The sequence below is a fragment of the Phoca vitulina genome, unplaced genomic scaffold, assembly GCF_004348235.1.
Source record: "Phoca vitulina isolate PV1807 unplaced genomic scaffold, GSC_HSeal_1.0 scaffold28, whole genome shotgun sequence".
Classification (NCBI taxonomy): Eukaryota; Metazoa; Chordata; class Mammalia; order Carnivora; family Phocidae; genus Phoca; species Phoca vitulina.
Genome location: NW_022589731.1, coordinates 20,462,311 through 20,481,655, shown reverse-complemented (window position 1 = coordinate 20,481,655; position 19,345 = coordinate 20,462,311). Strand labels below are relative to the sequence as shown.

At 52.1% G+C, this 19,345-nt stretch overlaps 1 protein-coding gene across 4 annotated transcripts in view; it reads left to right on the top strand.

The window, feature by feature from the left end:
• CTBP2 (C-terminal binding protein 2) overlaps nucleotides 1–19,345 on the top strand; it is a 155,554-nt gene that overhangs the window by 88,405 nt on the left and 47,804 nt on the right. For all 4 annotated transcript variants that reach the window (XM_032423430.1, XM_032423433.1, XM_032423431.1 and 1 more), the window contains one exon: nucleotides 18,498–18,657. In XM_032423430.1, the coding sequence (XP_032279321.1) occupies nucleotides 18,600–18,657 (58 nt within the window). In that variant the 5' untranslated portion in view covers nucleotides 18,498–18,599. The remainder of the gene's footprint in view (nucleotides 1–18,497; nucleotides 18,658–19,345) is intronic.

Below are 19,345 nucleotides of genomic sequence, written 5' to 3'. Positions count from 1 at the left end.
TGTCCGCTTGACACCTTGGTTTACTTTGGAAGTTTGTGCTACGTGAACGAATTTGCAAAACTTTCATTCCCAGTAAAGCTGTCGCCGATAACCAAACACAGCAATAACTCAGGTGATGGACTTAAACCGCTATTGAGTTTGCGCCATCCGCGAGTTGATAAATCTGTAGAGCTTCATTTGGTAGGAATCAGCAATTTTATGTGGCAATTAATTGTTAACTCTTGGCAGGGAGCCAGAGGCCTAGAATTTTACCCTGGTTTTGTGTACGTTGAGAGGAGCGTGGTAGTTTTGCCACAGCTAGAGAGGAGTGGGTGAAGGCCTGCGAGGGAATCGGCGGGCTGGGCTGCTGGCACGCACGGCCTTTGTCCTCTCTCGCTGCTTCCTCACGTGGCCAAAGCCAGGCTGGGAGCAGACTTTCGCTCCCCATCGCCACGTGAAGGGCCTCGAGAGACGTGTGTGTGTGCTACGCAGGCTTGTAGCTTCCGGAGTAACAAATTATCTGAGTTTTCTAAGTATGATGTTGCTCTCACTAGAGCTATCCACCACGCTGGTTCCACATCAGAAATGAAGATGTGCTCGGAGAAACGCGTAATTAGCTTTCCAGATCTCTTCGTAAGGAGAAGGATGATGTGATAATTTGCTCATTGTTCCTTCTTGCTTCAACCACCGTGGGATTGTGCGGGGGCCAGTGTGGTGGGCCCAGTGCTGCTGTGGGAGGCCGCCTTTGGGCCCCCGTCTTCCCTATAGGGGCCCTGGCCTGCAGTGTGGCACCCCAGAACCATCACCCGGGCCACAGCTGTGCTCACACCACCACCCCCGGGCCCCACCAGGAAGCTGCAAGGTGCTCAGTGCCCCCCATCACTAACGACACCCACAGCCCCGCTGCGTGTGGAGAGCCGGCCTCCGCTGTCTGTGATACCCACGACAGCTCTGCAAAGTAGAGGACACGTCCCCATTTTACAGAAGGGGAGATTAAAACAAAACAAATAAATCAAAAAAAAACAGAGATTTTGAAATCTACAAAAGCAGAGAAAGTTGTGTCCTGAACACCCACGTCCCCGGCAGCCAGCTCGGGCCCTCAGCAGCCGATGGCCACTCTCGTTGTGTGTGCACCCCCACACGTCCCACCGGGCTGTCCTAAAGCACACCCCCGCCGTCATTTCGTTGCGATGGTAAGCACTTCAGTTTATATTCTTAAAAGATAAGGGCTCCATTTAGAAATCCAGCAATAATGGCATTATCATGCCTAAAGAAAATTCAGATAAGCCACTCCGATGCGCACCCCTCTTCGCTCTCGTTCAGGGTGACCTAATTACCTAGAGGTGAGGGGTGTAGACTCCGGGCCTCAGCTGCCCCCTCCCTGGTCCCTATTTCCCTTTGCCAACAGTGGCTGTGCCTGGGAGCTGGCAGTGGGGAGGAGAGGGGAACCCCCCAACTTTCCTTCCTGAAGCAGAAACCACCCCCAGGGGCTGTGGGGGTGCCCCCCACCCCAGTGTCCGGAGTGAGAGCTTTTTCCCTGCAGCGCGTGTCTGGTGCTGCCGGGTCCACCAGAGGGGGCAGTTCCCCCGGAGGTCCGATCGGGAAATGTTGTTTCAGTGCTTGGCTGGCCTAGCAGACAAAAATAAGATGTTTGCTTTAGCAATTTGCTTAGTCCTGAAAACATTCCTAGACAATGCCAGGGCCTTAGTTGAAAATAGTATGCTCAGCTTGTTGGGATGGTCCCAGGAAGGATGTTTTGAGTGAAAATAAAATGATAAATACCATGGCTGTTCGCCTCCGCAGGAATCCCGTGAGAGTTCAGGATTATAAGGGCCACGGGGAACGTGGATCGAATAGGGGCTGGCTGCGGGTCCCCTCGGGCACGCCTCCTGGACAGGCCAGAAGATTCTAGAACAGGGATAAAAGCCTCTACAGATGGGAGACTGCACGTCCTTCCCCCAATCCCCTTTCTCCTTAGCACCCCTGCCCGTGAGGGAGTCTCCCGACGGGCCTGCAGCCCGGGACGGCACTCCCAAGTCCAAAGTTGGGGTGGGGAGCTCCTCTGCAGGGGGCCTGGTTCACACCCGGGGGTCAGCCTTTTCTTGACTGTGAGAACTTCTTTATCCTTCCGCAATCTCCTTTTGGCTTCCTCCCCTCGTCGGTCATGGTTCTGCCCACACAGGATACACTCGATCCTCCTCCTGCATGACTGCCCTGCACATAATCACGGGCCAGGATCGGCTCCAGAACTTTCCCTTCCAGGGCGTGGGCATGGCCGGTTCTTCCCCAGCAGTTTCAAGTCGGTTGCTTGCTAAGAACAGGGTTGCAGGTGAGCTGTGACAGACACACGCACCCACACACACATGCACACGCACACACACGGCAGGGTGGAGAGTAAGAACATGGCATTTCCAGTTAAAAGCCATTTGTGACCTTTTCTTTTTTAAAAAAAAAAAAAAGTACTCGAATCACTTCCAGTGATTTGGTTTACAACCTCTGCCTCGGGGTCAAGGTAGCAAACGCTGGTAGGTATAGTCCGTTGTGTTCAGACGGGCAGCCCGAGTAGCCGGAGCGGCCTCCACGGACGTGTCCTTCGTGGGCTCCCTTGGCAGTGTTCGGGGGAGTATAAATATAGCACACGATGCTGTAAAACTAAGTGGCTGTGTGCTGCCACGTATGTTCGGACCCTCCAGATCGCTCCCTCTGCAGAAGGATGACTTGGAAAAGTGGTTCACAGCGGCCAGCACGCCACGGGCTCAAGGATTATGTGGACGAGACCTCTGTGCCCTTGGTCCCCTAACCAAGCTCCCAGGGGCTGGGGCGGCAGAGCACAATCACGGGGTGCCAGCTCTGGGGTTCACCAGTGAAGGCCGGGGTAAGCCCCCGTCTGTCCCGAACCCACCCCATCTCCCCCGCAGCAAAGCCAGACCCACACAGGCTCCCAGATGCGCCCTTTCCTGGCTCTCGAGCCCTCAGGGTCCCAGTGAGCCCAGACCAAGGCTGGCACCTTCTTCTCTGACCCCTGGCAGTCCCTGCGGATGATGGTAGGCAGGGCGCACTCCAGCATTGGTGGCCAGTCGCCTGGAAGGGCATGCTGGCCTCGGGCTGCGGCCCTTCTCGGGGTCCAGAATGGCTGTGTAATCAGGGCAGGTCAGGGGTGGCAAGTGTTGGGGTGCAAACGAAATTTCATCTAAATCCTATTGGGTGGTTTTTTTTTTTAAGATTTTATTTTTTTGGGAGAGAGTGTGCATGAGTGGAGGTAGGGGCAGAGGGAGAGGGAGAGAGAACCCCAAGCACACCATGCGGTGCCCGATCCCACGACCCTGAGATCATGACCTGAGCCGAAATCAAGAGTCGGACTCTTAACCGACTGAGCCACCCAAGCACCCCAAATCCTGTTATCTTTTGAAGTTAGGTAGTATGTTTCTTCCCATTTTTTACTACAGTTGTCCACATAGCTGAAACTGAAGTTTAAATTCTCACTCCTTCAATGAGAATGCGCACCCCCTTCCTCTGCACGTAACAACGGCTGGTTTTCTCCTTAATCAACAAACCAAAACTCAGCAGAATCCTGAAACGACTTAGCATTTCTATTTATCCCTGGACTTTTTTTTTTTAATTCTCCTTTGGGTCAGCAAACTGCATAGAAAATTTACTTACTGTGGCATACAGTGTGTGTGTGTAGTTAAGTATCTACTCCCAACGTGGGCTTGAGCTCGCAACCCTGAGATCCAGAGTCGCACGCTCCACTGACTGCGCCACCCAGATGCCCCGGTAGTACGTAGTTTTTAGACCAGACTATGTAAACCTCCTAATACCCTCCCTGGTGGTGAAGAAACATTTTAAGGGTCCCGGAAGACTGACAGACCTGGGGCAGTGGAGTTTGGTGATCATGACGTCTGTGAGCCTTGGGCTGCCCTGGCTGTGCGATCTTCCGGTGTGCACTGTGTGGTTTCACGTTTTAACAAGGGGATAATTATGATAACAGCGCATGCTGTGCTGTATGAACACGCCCATCCTCGTGCTGGGTGGTTAGTAAGGAGAGGCAAAAAGTAGTGGGGAGAGGGTGGGGCTGGTCTTCAGGGGCAAGGGCAGGTAGGTGGGATGGTGTGTAAGGAGGCGTCTTGTGGACACGTGCCGCGTGGACAAGTACGGGTTCAAGCGCGGGGGTAGCTGCCCAGGGAAGAACTTTCTGTGTCACGTCTTTGGGAGATTCCTTGCGCCTGTAATTCTCGAAAGTTGGACACCTCTGGGAAGAACGGAAACAGTAAGTTAGTTCCTGGCCTCCTTCCCTCCTGGCCTGGAGAAAGAGGCTCATTCTTCCAGACGAGGATGAAGCCGGGCACCCTGCTCTGCCCGCTGCCCAGGGGTTAAGCTCAGGTAATAGCCCAGAGTTTTGGCTCAACAATCAGGACGTCTCTAAAGCTCTGTACCTGTCCGTAAGGAACAAACAGAACATGAATTCCAGAAGGCCTCCACGTTGTACGGGGTTCCAAAGAGAAACCTGAAGTGGGCCCCCAGTTTATGAAAAGCACCAGGCCTGAGTCCTGCAGTGGCTGAGCTGGCCTCTCCTGAGCCTGTCCTTGGGGCTTGTGGGCAGGAAGCGGGCCGGCCAGGCCGGGCTCCAGCTCTGTGACCTGTGTCAGTAATAACAAAGACCAGGCCAGCCTGTCGCCCGAGGGAACAGGATGGGCTTCTCAAGGAGGGATTAAAAGGTAAGTTGGATCGTGGACAAATCAGGCCAACAGGCTTAGTACGCTCAGGTTTTGTCAACAGATGAATTTGGCTCTATTTTAAGCCATGTTATGTACCAGGACTTCCTGTTTTTCCAAAGAAACCTCTTGTTTTGGTTTTTTGTAATGATGGACTTATTGAAACGTTTGCTATTCAAGAGACCCACGTTGTTTTCCAACCAAAGAGTAAAACTGGAGATTTTGTGGCCGGGAAAGGCGACACAGACACACCAAGAACGTCATTCCCCCGAAGACTGCTCATTCAGGAATATTTTAGCCTCGGTGGCTGATCAGTGAATGAACAAAGAGGTAATTGCCAGTCAGGGTCCTAGACGGATTTCATAGCTCAGAGTTTGGCCTCTTGTTCAGAGGGCGGCGGGGGCTGGTCAGAGGACAATTGAAAGGGGTTTTTTGTTGTTTCTCTGGGCTAAGTCGAGCCATGTGTGTCTCTTTCTAGGAGCACTGGTCCGGCCAGTCAGGCCCGCGTAAATCCCACTCACTTCCTGCCGACCTTTCAACACCGACAGATGTTTTTTCTTATAAGTGTCATTAGGGCTCTCTCTACTCGCTGACCTCATCACATTTTAGTGGAGCCATTTTCCCAAGTTTTGTTTCTCAAATTCCGTTTACCCCATCCTGAGTTTCCCTCTGAGAATAAGATCACCCCGTCTGTTCTTTCTGCCACTTTCTGTTCTGCCTCTTGGACCTGGCCTGGGGAGCTGAGCCCATCTGGGTCCCACAGCGCTGGGCAGATCTGCAGCCGGAAGCACCCGATGCCCCGTGACCTGAAGGAAGCTGTGGCTTGAAGAAAATGTCTCATGGAGACTCACAAACCAGGAATGCAACAAACAGCCCACTATGTCCCTGTGAGAGAGAACCTTCCAGAATCTCTAGGTATTGCACGTGGATATGTGCCATGACTGGAGCTCATCAAACACTGCGAGCCACGGGTGTGACCGGGAAGTGGGTCCCTAGTAGGTGACATCGTGGCAGCCTGTGTGACCCGGACAAGTCCCTGCCCATGGCAAGGGTTGGGAGTGATCGTGTCGGAGGTCCTAAACCCATGAAAGTCTGAAGCTGACATCCCTAATCCAAGAGAGCAGACCACCACTCGAGCGGACATGGTATCTGTCCTGGAGGCTGGAAGGTGGTGTTGGTGTTTTAGCCTTTACCTGAAACTCACAAAGCAAGCACGGCTAGGAGACCAGCAAGTTACTGGGGCACCCGGGTGGCACAGGGGTTTAAGGATCTGACTCTTGATTTCCACTCAGGTCGCGATCTCGGGGTCCTGAGATTGAGCCCCGAATCAGGCTCCTCGCTCAGCGGAGAGTCTGCTTGAGATTCTCTCTCTCCCATTTCTCCTTCTGTCATGCGTGCTCTCTCTCTCTCTCTAAAATAAATAAATAAATGTTATTTAAAAAAAAAAAAAGACTAGCAAGTTACTGGAGGGAGTGAGCCTTGAGCCGTAGTCCCTGACCCCTTGGGCCCTGATCCGGGCTTCCTCTGGGCTTCCTCCTCTGAAGGCGTCTGGGCTGGGGGAGCACCTCTGTTCTGCGATCACCTGGGATGCTGGGGACTTGCCCGAAGTCATCCAGAGCCGGTTTGACAACTGAGGTGGTGCTGGTGTGTTTGCAGTGTAGACTGCAAGGTTATTTCTTGACTTCGGCAGAGTGGAACTTGCTGGCGGGCTGCTTCTGTGTGTGGTGGGTGACTTCGCTCCCGAAAGCACCTAGAACAGTACCTGTCCCACATGAAGCGCTCTGCGAGTGTCCCCGGCGCTCAAGTCACAAACCTCCCAGCCGTTCAAGACTATGCTGTGGGACTCCCCCTCCGAAGGCTGGGTGTGATTGTACCTGGACTCTGTTTTCCTAATGAGTTTACAAACCAGTCTGTCTTTGTTGTACTGATGTGTTGGCTTACTTACGGGGTCTGGAGAGCCCCACCTTGGCCGGGGGCAGGTGGGGGGGTGTTAGTTGTGGTTTAGGACTGCGGTAATAGCTAAATGAGATGTAGCTGTCACACACGTTTTCAGCCTGGCTCGTACGGCCCAAGCTGGCTCCTGGGCTTCCAGATCCTTGTACCAGTCATGCGTCTGCACGGCTGCTGGTGAGAAGTGTCACGGGGACCCTAGGGGGTGAGCAGAAACATGGGCTGGGAGTGACCCAGAGTCCTTGAGTCTCACATTCTTCATCTGTGAAGGCAGCGGTTTGGATTTGGTAACTTCTCAAGTCTCAGAATGTTCCAAAAATGCCGTGGTTCCCAGAAAACATCGAGGCCCACACAAGTGTGTGTGCGTGCGTGCGTGCGTGCGTGCACCACGGCTCCACTCCACTCCGTGCCTTTCCTGCCCTTTGGGCTCTGGGTGGGGCTTGCTGATATCTCAGAGCTCCCATCTGTCGTTCACGTTGCAGGAATGGGCTGTGTGTATGCTCTGAAACTCTGCAGACTGCCTTTCATGTTACCTGCACTCTTTTTCCTCTGATTAGGAGAGCTCAACTGTAATAGGAGCTGCAGGTCAAGGACCACTTCTGAGAATAGGAAAGCAGGAGGGCCTGTGTATCCAGTGAATTGCCATGCCGAGGGGGGCCTGGAAGGCTGCATTCTTAATGTGGGGCCCGGCCCCTGATAGATCTTGTTTAATGTCCCCAGATTTATGGGTGAGCATGAGTCAGAGTGGAGACCCTGGGGTGCCTCCGTTAAGTCTGTGTGCGTGCTGAACGCAGCCTGGAAACGTACTGTAAGCATCTGGGGTAAGGCAGCCCCACTGCCGGCTTTCTGTTCTCCAGGCCTGTGGGCATCGCCGATGCGAGGAGAGTGTGTCGTGTACCCTGGAGTTCACAGACCTCGCGTCAGCGTGGGCCGCCGAGGACTGACAGTATTCTGGTGGCTTTCTGTTAGCGTTCCCCATCTTGTGGGTAATGCAAACCTGATGCCAGTGCAGTACAAGGGTATCATTTTTTTTTATCTCTCCTGTTGAACTACTGTATCAGTGACCGTAATGTGTTCGAAACCGTGCATTCCCAGATTTGGGGAGCAGAACACGGTTTAAAGGGAAGGTTAGGGCATTTATCTCTTTGTGTCTCTCCCTGAAAACACAGGTCTCTTTCAGGAGGCGACTGCTTGTGTATTGCGGGAGTTGGGGGGTGGGCTGGCAGCCCCTTCCTTCACCCGCCTGGCCCATTCTGATTGCCCGGCATAGCAGCCGCTGGGGCCCAGCACCGGGGCGGGGGGGGTCTGCATTTATTGAGTTTTCGGGCACACGGCTGGACTCAGGTTGACTTGGCATTGGTGTTGTGAACAAAGCCAGGGTTCTTGACAAATTGCATGGCCGGGACCCCCACCAAGGTGGTCCTGAGCTTCCCTGAGCATCACTGGTGCAAGATCCTAGAGGATTTATTGAGGCAGCCATCCCCAATATCATCAGTAGGCATGGATCAGTCTGCTAGGGCCACCATAATAACCAAGTACCGCCAACCAGGTGGCTTAATCAACAGAAGTGCATTGGCACGAGGCTCTGGAGACCAGAAGTCTGAGAGCAGGAAGTCAACAGGGTTGGTTTCGTCTGTGGGCTGGGAAGGAAGGACCTCTTGCAGGCCTCTCATCTTGACTTGTAGATGGTCATTTCCTCACTGTGTCCACACATGTGGTCCCTCTGTCTAAATATCCCCTTCTTAGAAGGACTCCAGTCCTATTGGACTAGGGCCCACCCTAATGACCTTGGTTTAACTTGATTACCTCTGAAAGACTGTATCCCCAAATAAGGCCACATTCTGAGGTACTGATGCTTCTGACTTGAATGTCATTTTTGTTGTTGGAGAGGGGGCATAACTCAGTCCGTAGAGCAAGACACTTACACCTGATGTGACTGTGGGCAATTAGCTGAAAATGTGTATTAAGCTTTGGGGTGTTCCGATACGGACAATAAGACCATAAATACGCAGTTTGGGCGGCAAGGATGGGCGTTCAGGAAGCTGCCTTCCCTCCCCTAGAGTGACATCTTGTCCCATTTGCACATTTTGTCGGTGCAGGGACATAAACATGGTGTCCAGATATCCCACCTTCTCCGAGCCTCCCTTCCTCTGTCTGTTCTTTGCCTGGGGCTCCAAAGTGTACAGCACCCCCATAAGTCAACTCAAAACAGATTTTTCAAAGGCGATCACCTTGTCAAGAGTTCTTTAGTAGGATTTCATGTAAAATTAGGATCTTTGGGCATCAGCACACGGTGAGCTGTAATTGTTTAAACAGGTGATTGTATTCACGTGAACCATCCCATGGTGACCCTGTTTGTGAAGAACCCAGTTCATTAGGACAAGGATTCACACCTCCGTAACATTCTCACAGGGAATATTGCTGCCTCCTCCTCCTATTCAAGCAAGCTCTCTACACCAAGGGATATTTTAGCCATAGTTCAGAACATTCTGGGCTACAATAAATGTAGAAATTGTATTGTTTACCCACCAAAGACTTGGAGAACAGATCTGGAGCGCCCCCTCCCCCCCCGTAACACCAGGGAAATTCTCCAGGAATACCTTACTACAGAAAAACAAAAGGAGCTCTTTAGAGGCTCCCTTCTCGAATTTGATCAGCAAAGATGAATCTGTGTGACATAAGTGTCTCCCGCTTCTCCCCCCTACCTGACTGCCAGCCGGCCACCCTCCTCTGGTGCAGTCATGGATACAAAGTCTGCCCCGCCCCCCGGGTTTCCAGTACCCCCCCCCATCTTCCATATTAAAACCATGTCGAGCAAAATGAATAGCAACCAGTGGTTTTATTTCATTTTGTTAAATAGCGACATCTAAGATTAAGATTCTCCTTTTTGTGACTCAGGTTGAAAAGAGAAGGTCTGGGAAGACCAGCTTTTCAGTCAAAAGACCTTCAGAGTTAGGGACGTCCGATTTCCTTAACCCTGCCGCCTGAGACGGGGCACCAAGGGAGCCTGCAGATGCCCCATGGCTCCAGCCAGTGGCTTTTCCCGTAGAGAAATGTGGCGATGGGCTTCGGGTGTTTGTAAAGGTCTAGATGTGGAAGAGCCATCGTCAGAAAGCAAACTCCTTACTCTGTTCCTGAGGTCTGAGTTGACTTTCCTGATACCTGCCCTTGTGTAAGAGACACCTCATTTGAAATGAAGGATGGGCCACCCTCAGGCACTTGGAACACTCCTGTCCCAGGACGTGCCTGCTGATCGAGTCTTGAAGTGTGGGCCCCTCCGAGGGGGCAGCCATAAGCTGAGTCGTGTGACGCCTTCCCTGGGCGCCGGGCGCTTTCTCCCGGGCCGGGCCGGGCTGCAGGGTTGCTCGGGGGTGTACCTGGTTTGGTCCTCCACTGGCTACTGTATCCCTCCGGCACCAAACTTGGGAGGCTGGCTCACCCTGCTCCTTCAGGCAGGTGGGCAGGTTCAGAGTGAACTCTTTGAGCTGTTTCTTAGAGGTCATCTTTCCAGACACCAGCTTTTTGAAAGCGAACAAAGGGACCCAGCCAGCCATCGTTCAGATTGATAACTTTATTTCCAACAGACCGACTTGAATCCCCTCTCCTGCCAGCCTCGGAGCTGGTGGGCCATGCCTGGCAGCCTCTTTCTGTTTCTCCTGGGCCATCAGGTGGCCCACACGCCGTGCTGGGTTGTCTACCCCAAAGTGGGCAGTCGAGGACCCTGCTCCAACTCAGTGTGTTTTGGAACATGATGGGAAGGGGCTAGTGTCAGATGCAGAGAACAAAGAGCAGGAGAGACTTCTAGGATGCTTCCTGGAGAAGACTGAGTTGGGGGCGAGGTGGGACACCCCGGCGCCTGAGTGTGGGGTTCTTCAAAGACCTGGCCTGCCAAGTCATGCTGCCCAGCGGCATCCTGTTGCTATGGCAACGCTGGCTTTGAAATGGGGCTAGGAGAGGGTGCTGGTCTTAGGGAGCTGTGGGGATTGGATGAGGCATGTGCGTCACCCCTACTTCAGTGTCCATGAACGAAACCAGCGCCCCCTCAACCTGAACCATCTGGGTGCCCACAGGTGCGGAGAGGGAGCTGACTCACTGCATCCGTGTGTGGGCTGCTTCGAACGTGGTGGTCAGAGAAGACTGGTGGGGTCAGCTCTCCCTCTGCTGTGCTCACTTAAGGGGCCCAGGGAGAAGGCCCTGCCTGCTGGTCAGAATTCATTCCCGAACGTGGTTGGAAAAATTCATTTGACCTCCCTCTCTGTTAGTGTCTCCCAAAAAAGTTGTGTATTCTGAGGTCATCTGTGTCTCACAGCACACTGAGGCTGGGGGTCAAGGAGAATCGCACAATTACCAATTAACCAGGTGTACGTGGTACTGAGCCTCGTGGTGGAAACCTTGACGCGCCTTTGCTTGGTTTCCACCTCTTCTTTCCTCTCCTTAGAAACTACATCCCTGCCAAGTTGTTTTCATTTTTCATCACTATGGCTCATTCCTCACTGATGTGTCTTTAAACAAGAAGCATGGGCGTAATGGAAAATCATCTTTCAGGGTGGCCATGCCCTTCCTGGATCCGTGAGCCCTTCCTGGAACCTCATCGGCTCACTCAGCTCTGAAGGTGGGGGGCCTGCCTGGGTTCCCTTTTCCCCAGGTGCTCATGGTTCTAAATCTAAAAACATCCCTGGTTTTAAGGTTGATTGGAGGTATCTGTTCTTTTTGCATCCGGAGATTGAGGGAAGGTGCGGTGTGCCATCCTGAAATCAGCTCAGACCTTTCCTTCTGGAGGTATCTGGTTTCATTTTCTCCAGGTTCTTGGTAGAGCCCAAGTTGGGGTTGAAATGAACAGGGTGAGTCCCAGCATAGCAGCTCAGGGCTCTGGGGCCTGGGAAGGCCACGCCGAGCGAGCAGTGCCCTCTGCCGGCCAGAGGGCCCCATCGCTGGGCGCCAGGCCTACTCCTGGGAAGGGTTAGACCAGGAGACAGTCCGCCCCACACTGCTGGTTTCCCATTAGCTTTGCAAATGAACCAAGACTGCAAAGAGCGTCCCCTCACATGCGGATTCCGGACTGCACGGTGTCAAAGAGACAAGCAGGCTGGGATCTTCAGAGGGGCAGCAAAACAGTTGTGTCCCCTGAGGAAGGCGGATGTTCCAAGAGGGCAGCCGAGGAGGCAGAGGTCTTCAAAATCTAACATAAAGATTTTTTTTTAAAATTCAAGATCTTGCCATTTGTTTGCCAACTAACTAGTTCCATAAAATTGTCCTTATTAGGCATTTAAATACAGATGCAATTCATGTTAGAATAAGCAAATAATCCAAACTGCTTTGAAAGTGTTAAATCTTTACTCTCCACCCTATTCCTCCCCCATCCCACCCTCCATTCAATAGGCTATTTTAAAGTTTGTTTATTGGGGCGCCTGGGTGGCTTAGTCAGTTGAGCATCTGCCGGCTCGGGTCATGATCCCAGGGTCCTGCTCAGCTGGGAGCCTGCTTCTCCCTCTCCCCCCACTCATGCTTGCTCTCTCTCAAATAAATAACTATTTTTTTTTTTAAGACTTTTTATTTTTATTTTTAAGTAATCTCTACACCCAGCGTGGGGCTCGAACTCCCAACCCCATGATCAAGAGTCACATGCTCCTCCAGCTGAGCCAGCCTGGCGCCCCCCCCCCCCCCGTAGGCTATTTTAAAGTTAAGCACAATGTTAGCTTAGACTCTCCGACCGCTGTCCCCTGGTGGCTTCTGCCTTGCTTGCCCTCCAGGTCCAGGCCCTTAGTGGCCGTTAGTTAGCGGTGCTTTTGCTCTGCACTGAACCACAGCAAATGCACACAGGTGCGCTGTCTTATCACAGGCTGCAAACATCACCTTCAGGTGACCTTTGGGGCACTGGAGTGGCCACCCCAAAAGCCTCACCATGCCCACGGCCCCTCTGCAGGCCTTTCATGAGAACTTTCTGACGTTCTGGTTGCTTCCTCTGTATGGTGTTCACTTTTATTCGCTCAGATGCAAATATTCTACAGTAATTTCTTACATCCAGTATGTAACAAAAGAGGAGTTACCCGGTCATAATGGAACTTGAGGAGGCTCCTCCCTTCACCCTGCCCAGGCGAACTTCTCAGCTCCAGATCGGAATTGTCATGCCCGAGGAGGGAGAGGTCAGAAAACTGGGGAAGGAAAAATCCCATCTGTGTTCCCGTGGTTCCTCGGTCTCAGCACCATGGGAATAAAAGGTGGTGGTTTACGTTTCTTAATTTAAATGAAAATTTGTTTATTTGCCTTTATCTTTTCTGTTTTGTTTGCTTTTGTTTCTAAAGACCATTTTATTATAAAAATGAATATATTAATTTTTGCAGCATACTTGTAAGTGAAGTGCTTTAAAAATGTGTGAAAATTCTGAACACGGGAGAGTCTCATTTCCTTCAGCGTGGGAAAACCAACACTTAATTTTCATTATGACACAAAACAGCCAATTAGGAAAATCATGAATCGGTGCTGTTCCAGTCCTCTATTCTTGGTGATAGTTGTTAGCAAGTGAAAATATTGAGAATTCTTGAGTTTTGCATTTAACGCCGGGAAAGGTATTTTCATGTGCTAACAATCGTAACCAAGCAGGAGGACTCGCCTGAAACTGTTGGCGGAGGAGCTGGTCTCAGCACAAGTGTGGCTTTGACATTTGCTCCTTCTTGGGGGCAGCCTCCGGCCTGACAGGACTCACGCCCTGGCCCTGGGCTTCCTCGTGCTAGAAGACTTACTTTCTAGGTGGGTGACCTTAACAGGCTCTTCACTCTTCATCTCTCTCCCTCCCTCAGAGCCCCAGGGAATATTTTGCTGGGGGGCCGGACGGAAAGCCTAAAATTCCAGGCCCACAATTCCTTAGCCTCACATCCAAACTGTAGAAAGTTCTGGAACCTTTAATTCTTTGGTAACCCATTTGGCAGCAGATTTCTTACCTGGCCTGAATTGTTGAGGGTAATTGTATCCTGTATGTTCATCCAGTTGGGTGAGCATATTCTTGTGTCCTGGTGCAGAAATTCTAATGATTGATCTGGGGGTCTACCATAATACGGTGTAAGCACTCTATTGCTTCTTAAAGATCCGAATGCTTCTGACTTCTGAAGCTCGCCTGGCCCCTGGGTGCTGGATAAGTGTGGTGGGCCTGTGCTAATGGCACGTGATGCTGGCCAGGCACTTCTGATGATCAGAGGGTGGGGCCCGTGGAATTGATGGAGGGCATGTGACCAGGGTGTGGCGGTGTGACCCTGTCACCCTCGGGTCGGGCTGCCAGGAGTTCCCTGGGGGAAAGGTGAGCAGCCTTACCAAACGGTGTACGGGTCTGGCTCCAGGAACCAGAGTGAGGCTTTAGTCCTGCCGCTTACCTCTGTCTGGGGCCTGGGGTGGGCGCTGTGGGGCTGGGAGTCACCTCTACACTTACGATATGCCACTTGATGTCCGAACCATTGGTTTCCCCTTTCAAAAAAAGAAAAGAAAAAACCTTAAACATGCCCAAAGCTACTGAGGAAATAATCCAAGAGCAGTAGTAGGTCTGAGACATTTACAAAATTGACTTCAGTGAGCTTATTTCCCACAATTGATCTTCCCCCGCAAAGCTTCCTTTTCTTCCTTAAAATGCAGTTTTAATAATTTTGTTGTTCATTGTGCTAGTATGTCGACCATTTCCTGAAGGCTAAGCCGGTGTTTTTCCCGTTGATCCCTGACCCCTATAGAATATTTCTTCGGATAGACTTTACCGAACAAAACCCAGACCCCCTCTACAGAGGATTCTACCCAGCTGTCTCCCCAAGAAAGGAATCTGTTGTTCCAGTTTGGCTTCTGAAAATGCTGGAACAGGTCCTTTTGGCGGTAGCCTGAGGACCACTTGACTCCACTGGGTCTCGATGAAGAGTCGGGAGTGTTCTGGGCAGTTGGCCTCGGTGGATCAGCATTGTCAAGGCACTAAATATGCTGACCTTGGCCTGCCAGCAGGTGCTGCCCTGCTGGGTCACTCCCAGGTTGGTGAGCAAGCCTGTGGACATCACTAGAGCCTTGTAGGATGGGGCAAAGGAGACCTGAGGAGTGGTGCCATCATCCCCTCGGGGATCCCAGCTCGGAAAGGTGGGAGCCATTGTTGTACCCACGCTGTTGGGGGGCCGTGGGGGCCTTTTCTCCTTGCATTGGATCATCTCAACCTCTCAAGCCGAAACTCTAACCCCCTTGCGGGCAGAACAGTGCAATATATTGAGGACTCATCGTACAACTTGGTCTCTCTTTATTAACATAATGTTTAAGTAGATTTCCTTAAAAAGAATTGAAGGCGATTGCCATGGTTTTAGAAGAATTTTCATTTGGAAAGACATCAATTACTGGGTGTAACTTCTTATCGTCTGCCTAATATTTATGGAGACTAGGAATTAGAATAAAGAAATTGAGGGCATTTTTTAGAACTTGTGATTTTACGAATGTAAATGAGTAAGGACTCGGGGTTTCTGTGCGTTGTGGAGTTTGGTCCGGGCAGGTGGGCTGTTAATGGTCCTATTCAGTAAAAATCAATCCACCCAGATTTTAGACCTTGTTGGATGAGGGGAACAACCCATTTCTCTTGTACTCGCTTTTGGGTGTTTGTTTTGTGTTTGATAAACAAGCAAGTGGTCATAAAATGAAGTGCACTTCCTGTTTGCTGCCCCTTTTAAATCTCCAGTTTCTCTTGGAAACCCACGGGGAACACATCTCCCACCCTTGCAGCTGCTTTCTGGTGGAGACCAGAATCTAAGTATCTTTCTCATGCAGGCATCTTTCTCCTTCTACAATGAGCCAGATTCACTGACCCCAGACCTTTCAGCCCTGGATCACCCCTCATCTCGAGCTAATAGAAGGTCAGGTGGGCCCTTCTGTGGTTTGCCCTGCAATTTTAAAGGATCTCCCTTTTGGAAGAGAAGACGACGGTGGTTTTTCTGTAAGATTTGGCATTGGTGATCCTACTTGTGAGAAGACCTGACTTTCCTTCTGACCCTTCTTGAGTTCCACTGAGGTCGCCCTCCCAGCCTCAGCCAGAGGGAGCGGTGTCCACGGCTGGCTACCGCGGGCAAGGAGCGTAAAAACATCCCTTTTTTTTTTTACAAACACGGAGCCTGCTTCCCCTCGGTCATTACGCAAGTAGGTTCTAGAATTCTGCTCCCCCCTGTGACAACACCATGACCGTGGTTCGAAGTTGTATGGTTTGCACTAAAGAGGGACAGTGGGACACATCCCCCCTCCTTTTTCTCTTCTGTGTGTACCTCGATTTGTTGTTAAACACGGACTTGAGTGATGATAGTGGTGATCAATTCAGGGGCAGAAAAGGGCCTGATTTGTGAGTGGAGACTGGTAGAAGGTAAAGGCGGATGGTGGCTTTCGCAGCAGGCGCTGCCCGGGGAGCCCAGGGCCGGCGTGGAGGGCGCAGGGTGCCGGCCATCCCCGTGTGGACACCAGCTAGAGACCGAAGCTCATGGCTTCGCTCTGAGGAGGGCCTGTCCCTGTCATCAGGAAGAGGGGTATGCTAATTAAGTCCTCATAAATAGCTTGCTCCCCGGGAGAGCCGAGGAGGAAAATGTCACATTTCATACATTCTTGCTTCAAAAGATATACTGAGGGGAAAGGGACGAGGCTCTGTGAATCAGCGGTCACTGCCACGAGGTCCTGACCGGGCTCTGCCTGGTGGCCTTGTGAGTCTAAATTCACTGTCAGCATGGGCGGGTGCCACAGCCAGAGGGGGCCCCACAGAGGGGCCAGCATAGAGACCACCCCACCCTCCCCCACACACACACACCCAGCCCCAAAAATACCCAGACGTGGGAGTCCATTGCCCTTTTTCTTCATTTTTTTTTTTTTTAAATAATAGGACGCAGACTATTTGTGTAAGGCGATGCCTGATCTTTCCTTTGATTGCATAATCGAGATTCTACTTATCAATTTTTCAGGACTCCATCTAATTATACAAATTAAAATTCAAAGGAAAGCAAAAAGAATGATTAGGCCTCACTTGGGGAATGGGAGGAGGAGGGTGTGAAAGCTGGCTTGCCTAGGATGATAATGCTGTCATTTTTCATCTCTAAGGCACTTCACAAATATTAACTAATTAATTCTCTCACCCCTCGGCTAACACGAGGTTCTGACTTCACGCGGGCATGGAGGAGAGGGGCCACACTGCAGCCTGATGAGCAGAACTCGGGACCCAAGCAGATGGAAATTGCCAGGCCGAGCTCTGGGGCCCGGGGCCACCCCGTGGGTGTCTCGTGAGCACCAGCACTTGTGTGCAGGATTGAGGCCTTGCTGTCCCTCTGTCTGGGACTCTTGTCTCCAGTTTGCTTGAGTTAGGAACCCCTTTCGCTCCGTGCCTTTCCTAAAGCCCAGTAAAAGCAAAACCAGAATTTTTTATAACGTGTCCATCACATCTGCACTGGGCACCTCCCAAGTGTTGGTTGACCCACTTGCTTTCGGACAACCTTCATCCCCTCCCTAGTCTGGTGTGGCCAGTGCAGGTTTGGGGAACTCCCCAGGTTTGGATAGGGCTTAGTATCCCTGGGATGTTGCATTAATTATTTATGTGACTGGAAATTGTGCTTTTTCCTAGCTCTTTTAAAAAATCGTGTAATTATTGCCATAAATCTTTGGGGTGCGCCTCATTGCTGGGAAATAAGCCATTAACTACCAGGAAGTCTGCCTTCTCCTAGTCAGACCTGTATTCTGACCTTTGATAAAGTAACTCCCAGCGTTTTTGCATAATTGATGACCATACATAATAATCCTCATTATTAACCCTGGAGCCTCACTTTTGTCTTCTATCCCCCCTCATTTACTGGGTAACTAAGGACAACTTTTTCCTGTGCGTGTGCATGTTGTTAAAATAAGACCACAGCAGTGAGTCAAAAAAGCTCGGACATTGTCGGGGGCAGATAGTGACTTGTGGCCTCAACTGGTACGTTGGATGAGCAGGAAGTGATGGTCAGAGCCTTCCAGAACACTACCCCCCCAGCCTCCCTCCACAAACGAGCTGGGCAGCAGCTCCCCATTCCTCGGGTGGCATGTGGCTCTCCCTCTGGAGACTCCCGCAGCCCTCAACCCAAATGGGAGCCACCCCTCCTCTGCCTCATTTCTGCCCGAAATGCCGCGGACGGGCGTGGGCCCGGTCGCCGCTGCCCGGTGTCAAGGCCAGCAGCCTGGACACGGCCATCACGATGCCATCTGTGGCTCCCTCCAGATGCCAAGGAGGCCCAGGAAGGTGGCCCTGGACCAGCACTTTGCTTAAGTGGTTCGGTGGCGCGTGGCTTCCTGCCCCATCCTCTTACGGTGGGGTCAGGGCCAGGTGTCGTGCTGAGCAGCGGCTCTCGGGGGGAAGTCGCGTAAACTGCCTGGTGGAAGGCCTTGAGAGAACTTGTCCTGCAGCCCCAGCTGGGTGTCTGTATCTCAGTGCCAGTGGGCCTGGGACCTGCCCCCCCCCCTTGAGGCTCCGCCCCTCTGTGTTCAGCACAGGGCAGGCGCAGCTGGCCCCATAGCGTGGTCTCTGGCGTCGGAGTATGAATTAACAGCAGTTCAGGTTGTCGGCAGTTGGTGTGGACAGCCCTGAAGTTAAAAGCAGGAGCTCTAGATGCTGCCATTTACTGCTTGCAGACGCAAGTAACAATTGTCTTGTGCGTCCTCTCCCTTCCCGTCTGAGACGGAGGGTGGGAGACCGGGACAGCGGACTAGAACAACCTCCATCTCCCGTGTTGGAGGGAAGAGAGCGAGCGCTGGTGGCAGGTCCCCTTGTAGGAAGGGGCAATAAAATCCTGAATGACCTGTTGTCCTTGCCCCCAGGCTGTCCAGAGAGTAAGGATTCTTTTCTCCTTGTTTCAGGGTTCATAGTGGCGTAATGCCCGCAGACTCCTGCGCGTTCCCCTAAGTTCTTAGAGGACCGCTTTGCCTTTTGAATCAGAGAGTTGCAAAGTTCGATAAAGAATGGCCCTTGTGGATAAGCACAAAGTCAAGCGACAGCGATTGGACAGAATTTGTGAAGGTAAGAGCCAGCGTGATTGGCGGTTTGTAACCAAAGGTGCGTAGTCCCGCCCTGGAACCCTCGCCCCGCTCACCGCTGACCCGTGGGGACCTGGTTCCCGGTTCAGACTGAAACCCACTGCAGCCAGAAACCACCCCCGGCCCTAGCACCCCCCGCCCGGGTCCTGGGCCGCGTGGTCACCAGACCTGACCTGCGCGCAGGGGTGCCCGGCTCCCGGGGGAGGGGGTGGGGCTAGGAGGACAGCTGGGGAGGGAGTGGCCCTCCATCTGTTTCTTGCGCACACCCTAAGGTCACCCTGCAGATGGGAGGACACCATGTCACAGGGCCATCTTTTTTCACTTTCTGAGGTTCTGGACTTTTATCTGTTTCCAATTAAGGTATTCCCAGTGATGAATTCCCAGATACTCCTGAAGAGCCCAGCGTTGCCCCTCATTATGTGTTCACATCCCTGGTATCTTTGAAAATGTCTGGAAGTGTTTTATTCATGAAAGGGAAAATAAACATAATTAAAATCTAATGGAAACCTGGGGACGAACCTCTGAGATGTTGATTAAACACCATCCCCTCCTAATTAGGGAGCGGGAAGAAATCCAGAGCGCACGGCCTCGGGCGTGGGGTTGAGCGCTCCTGGCGGCCATGGCCGCGCTGCCCACTGGGTCGGCCCGGCCTTGTGACCAGTGACTTGGCT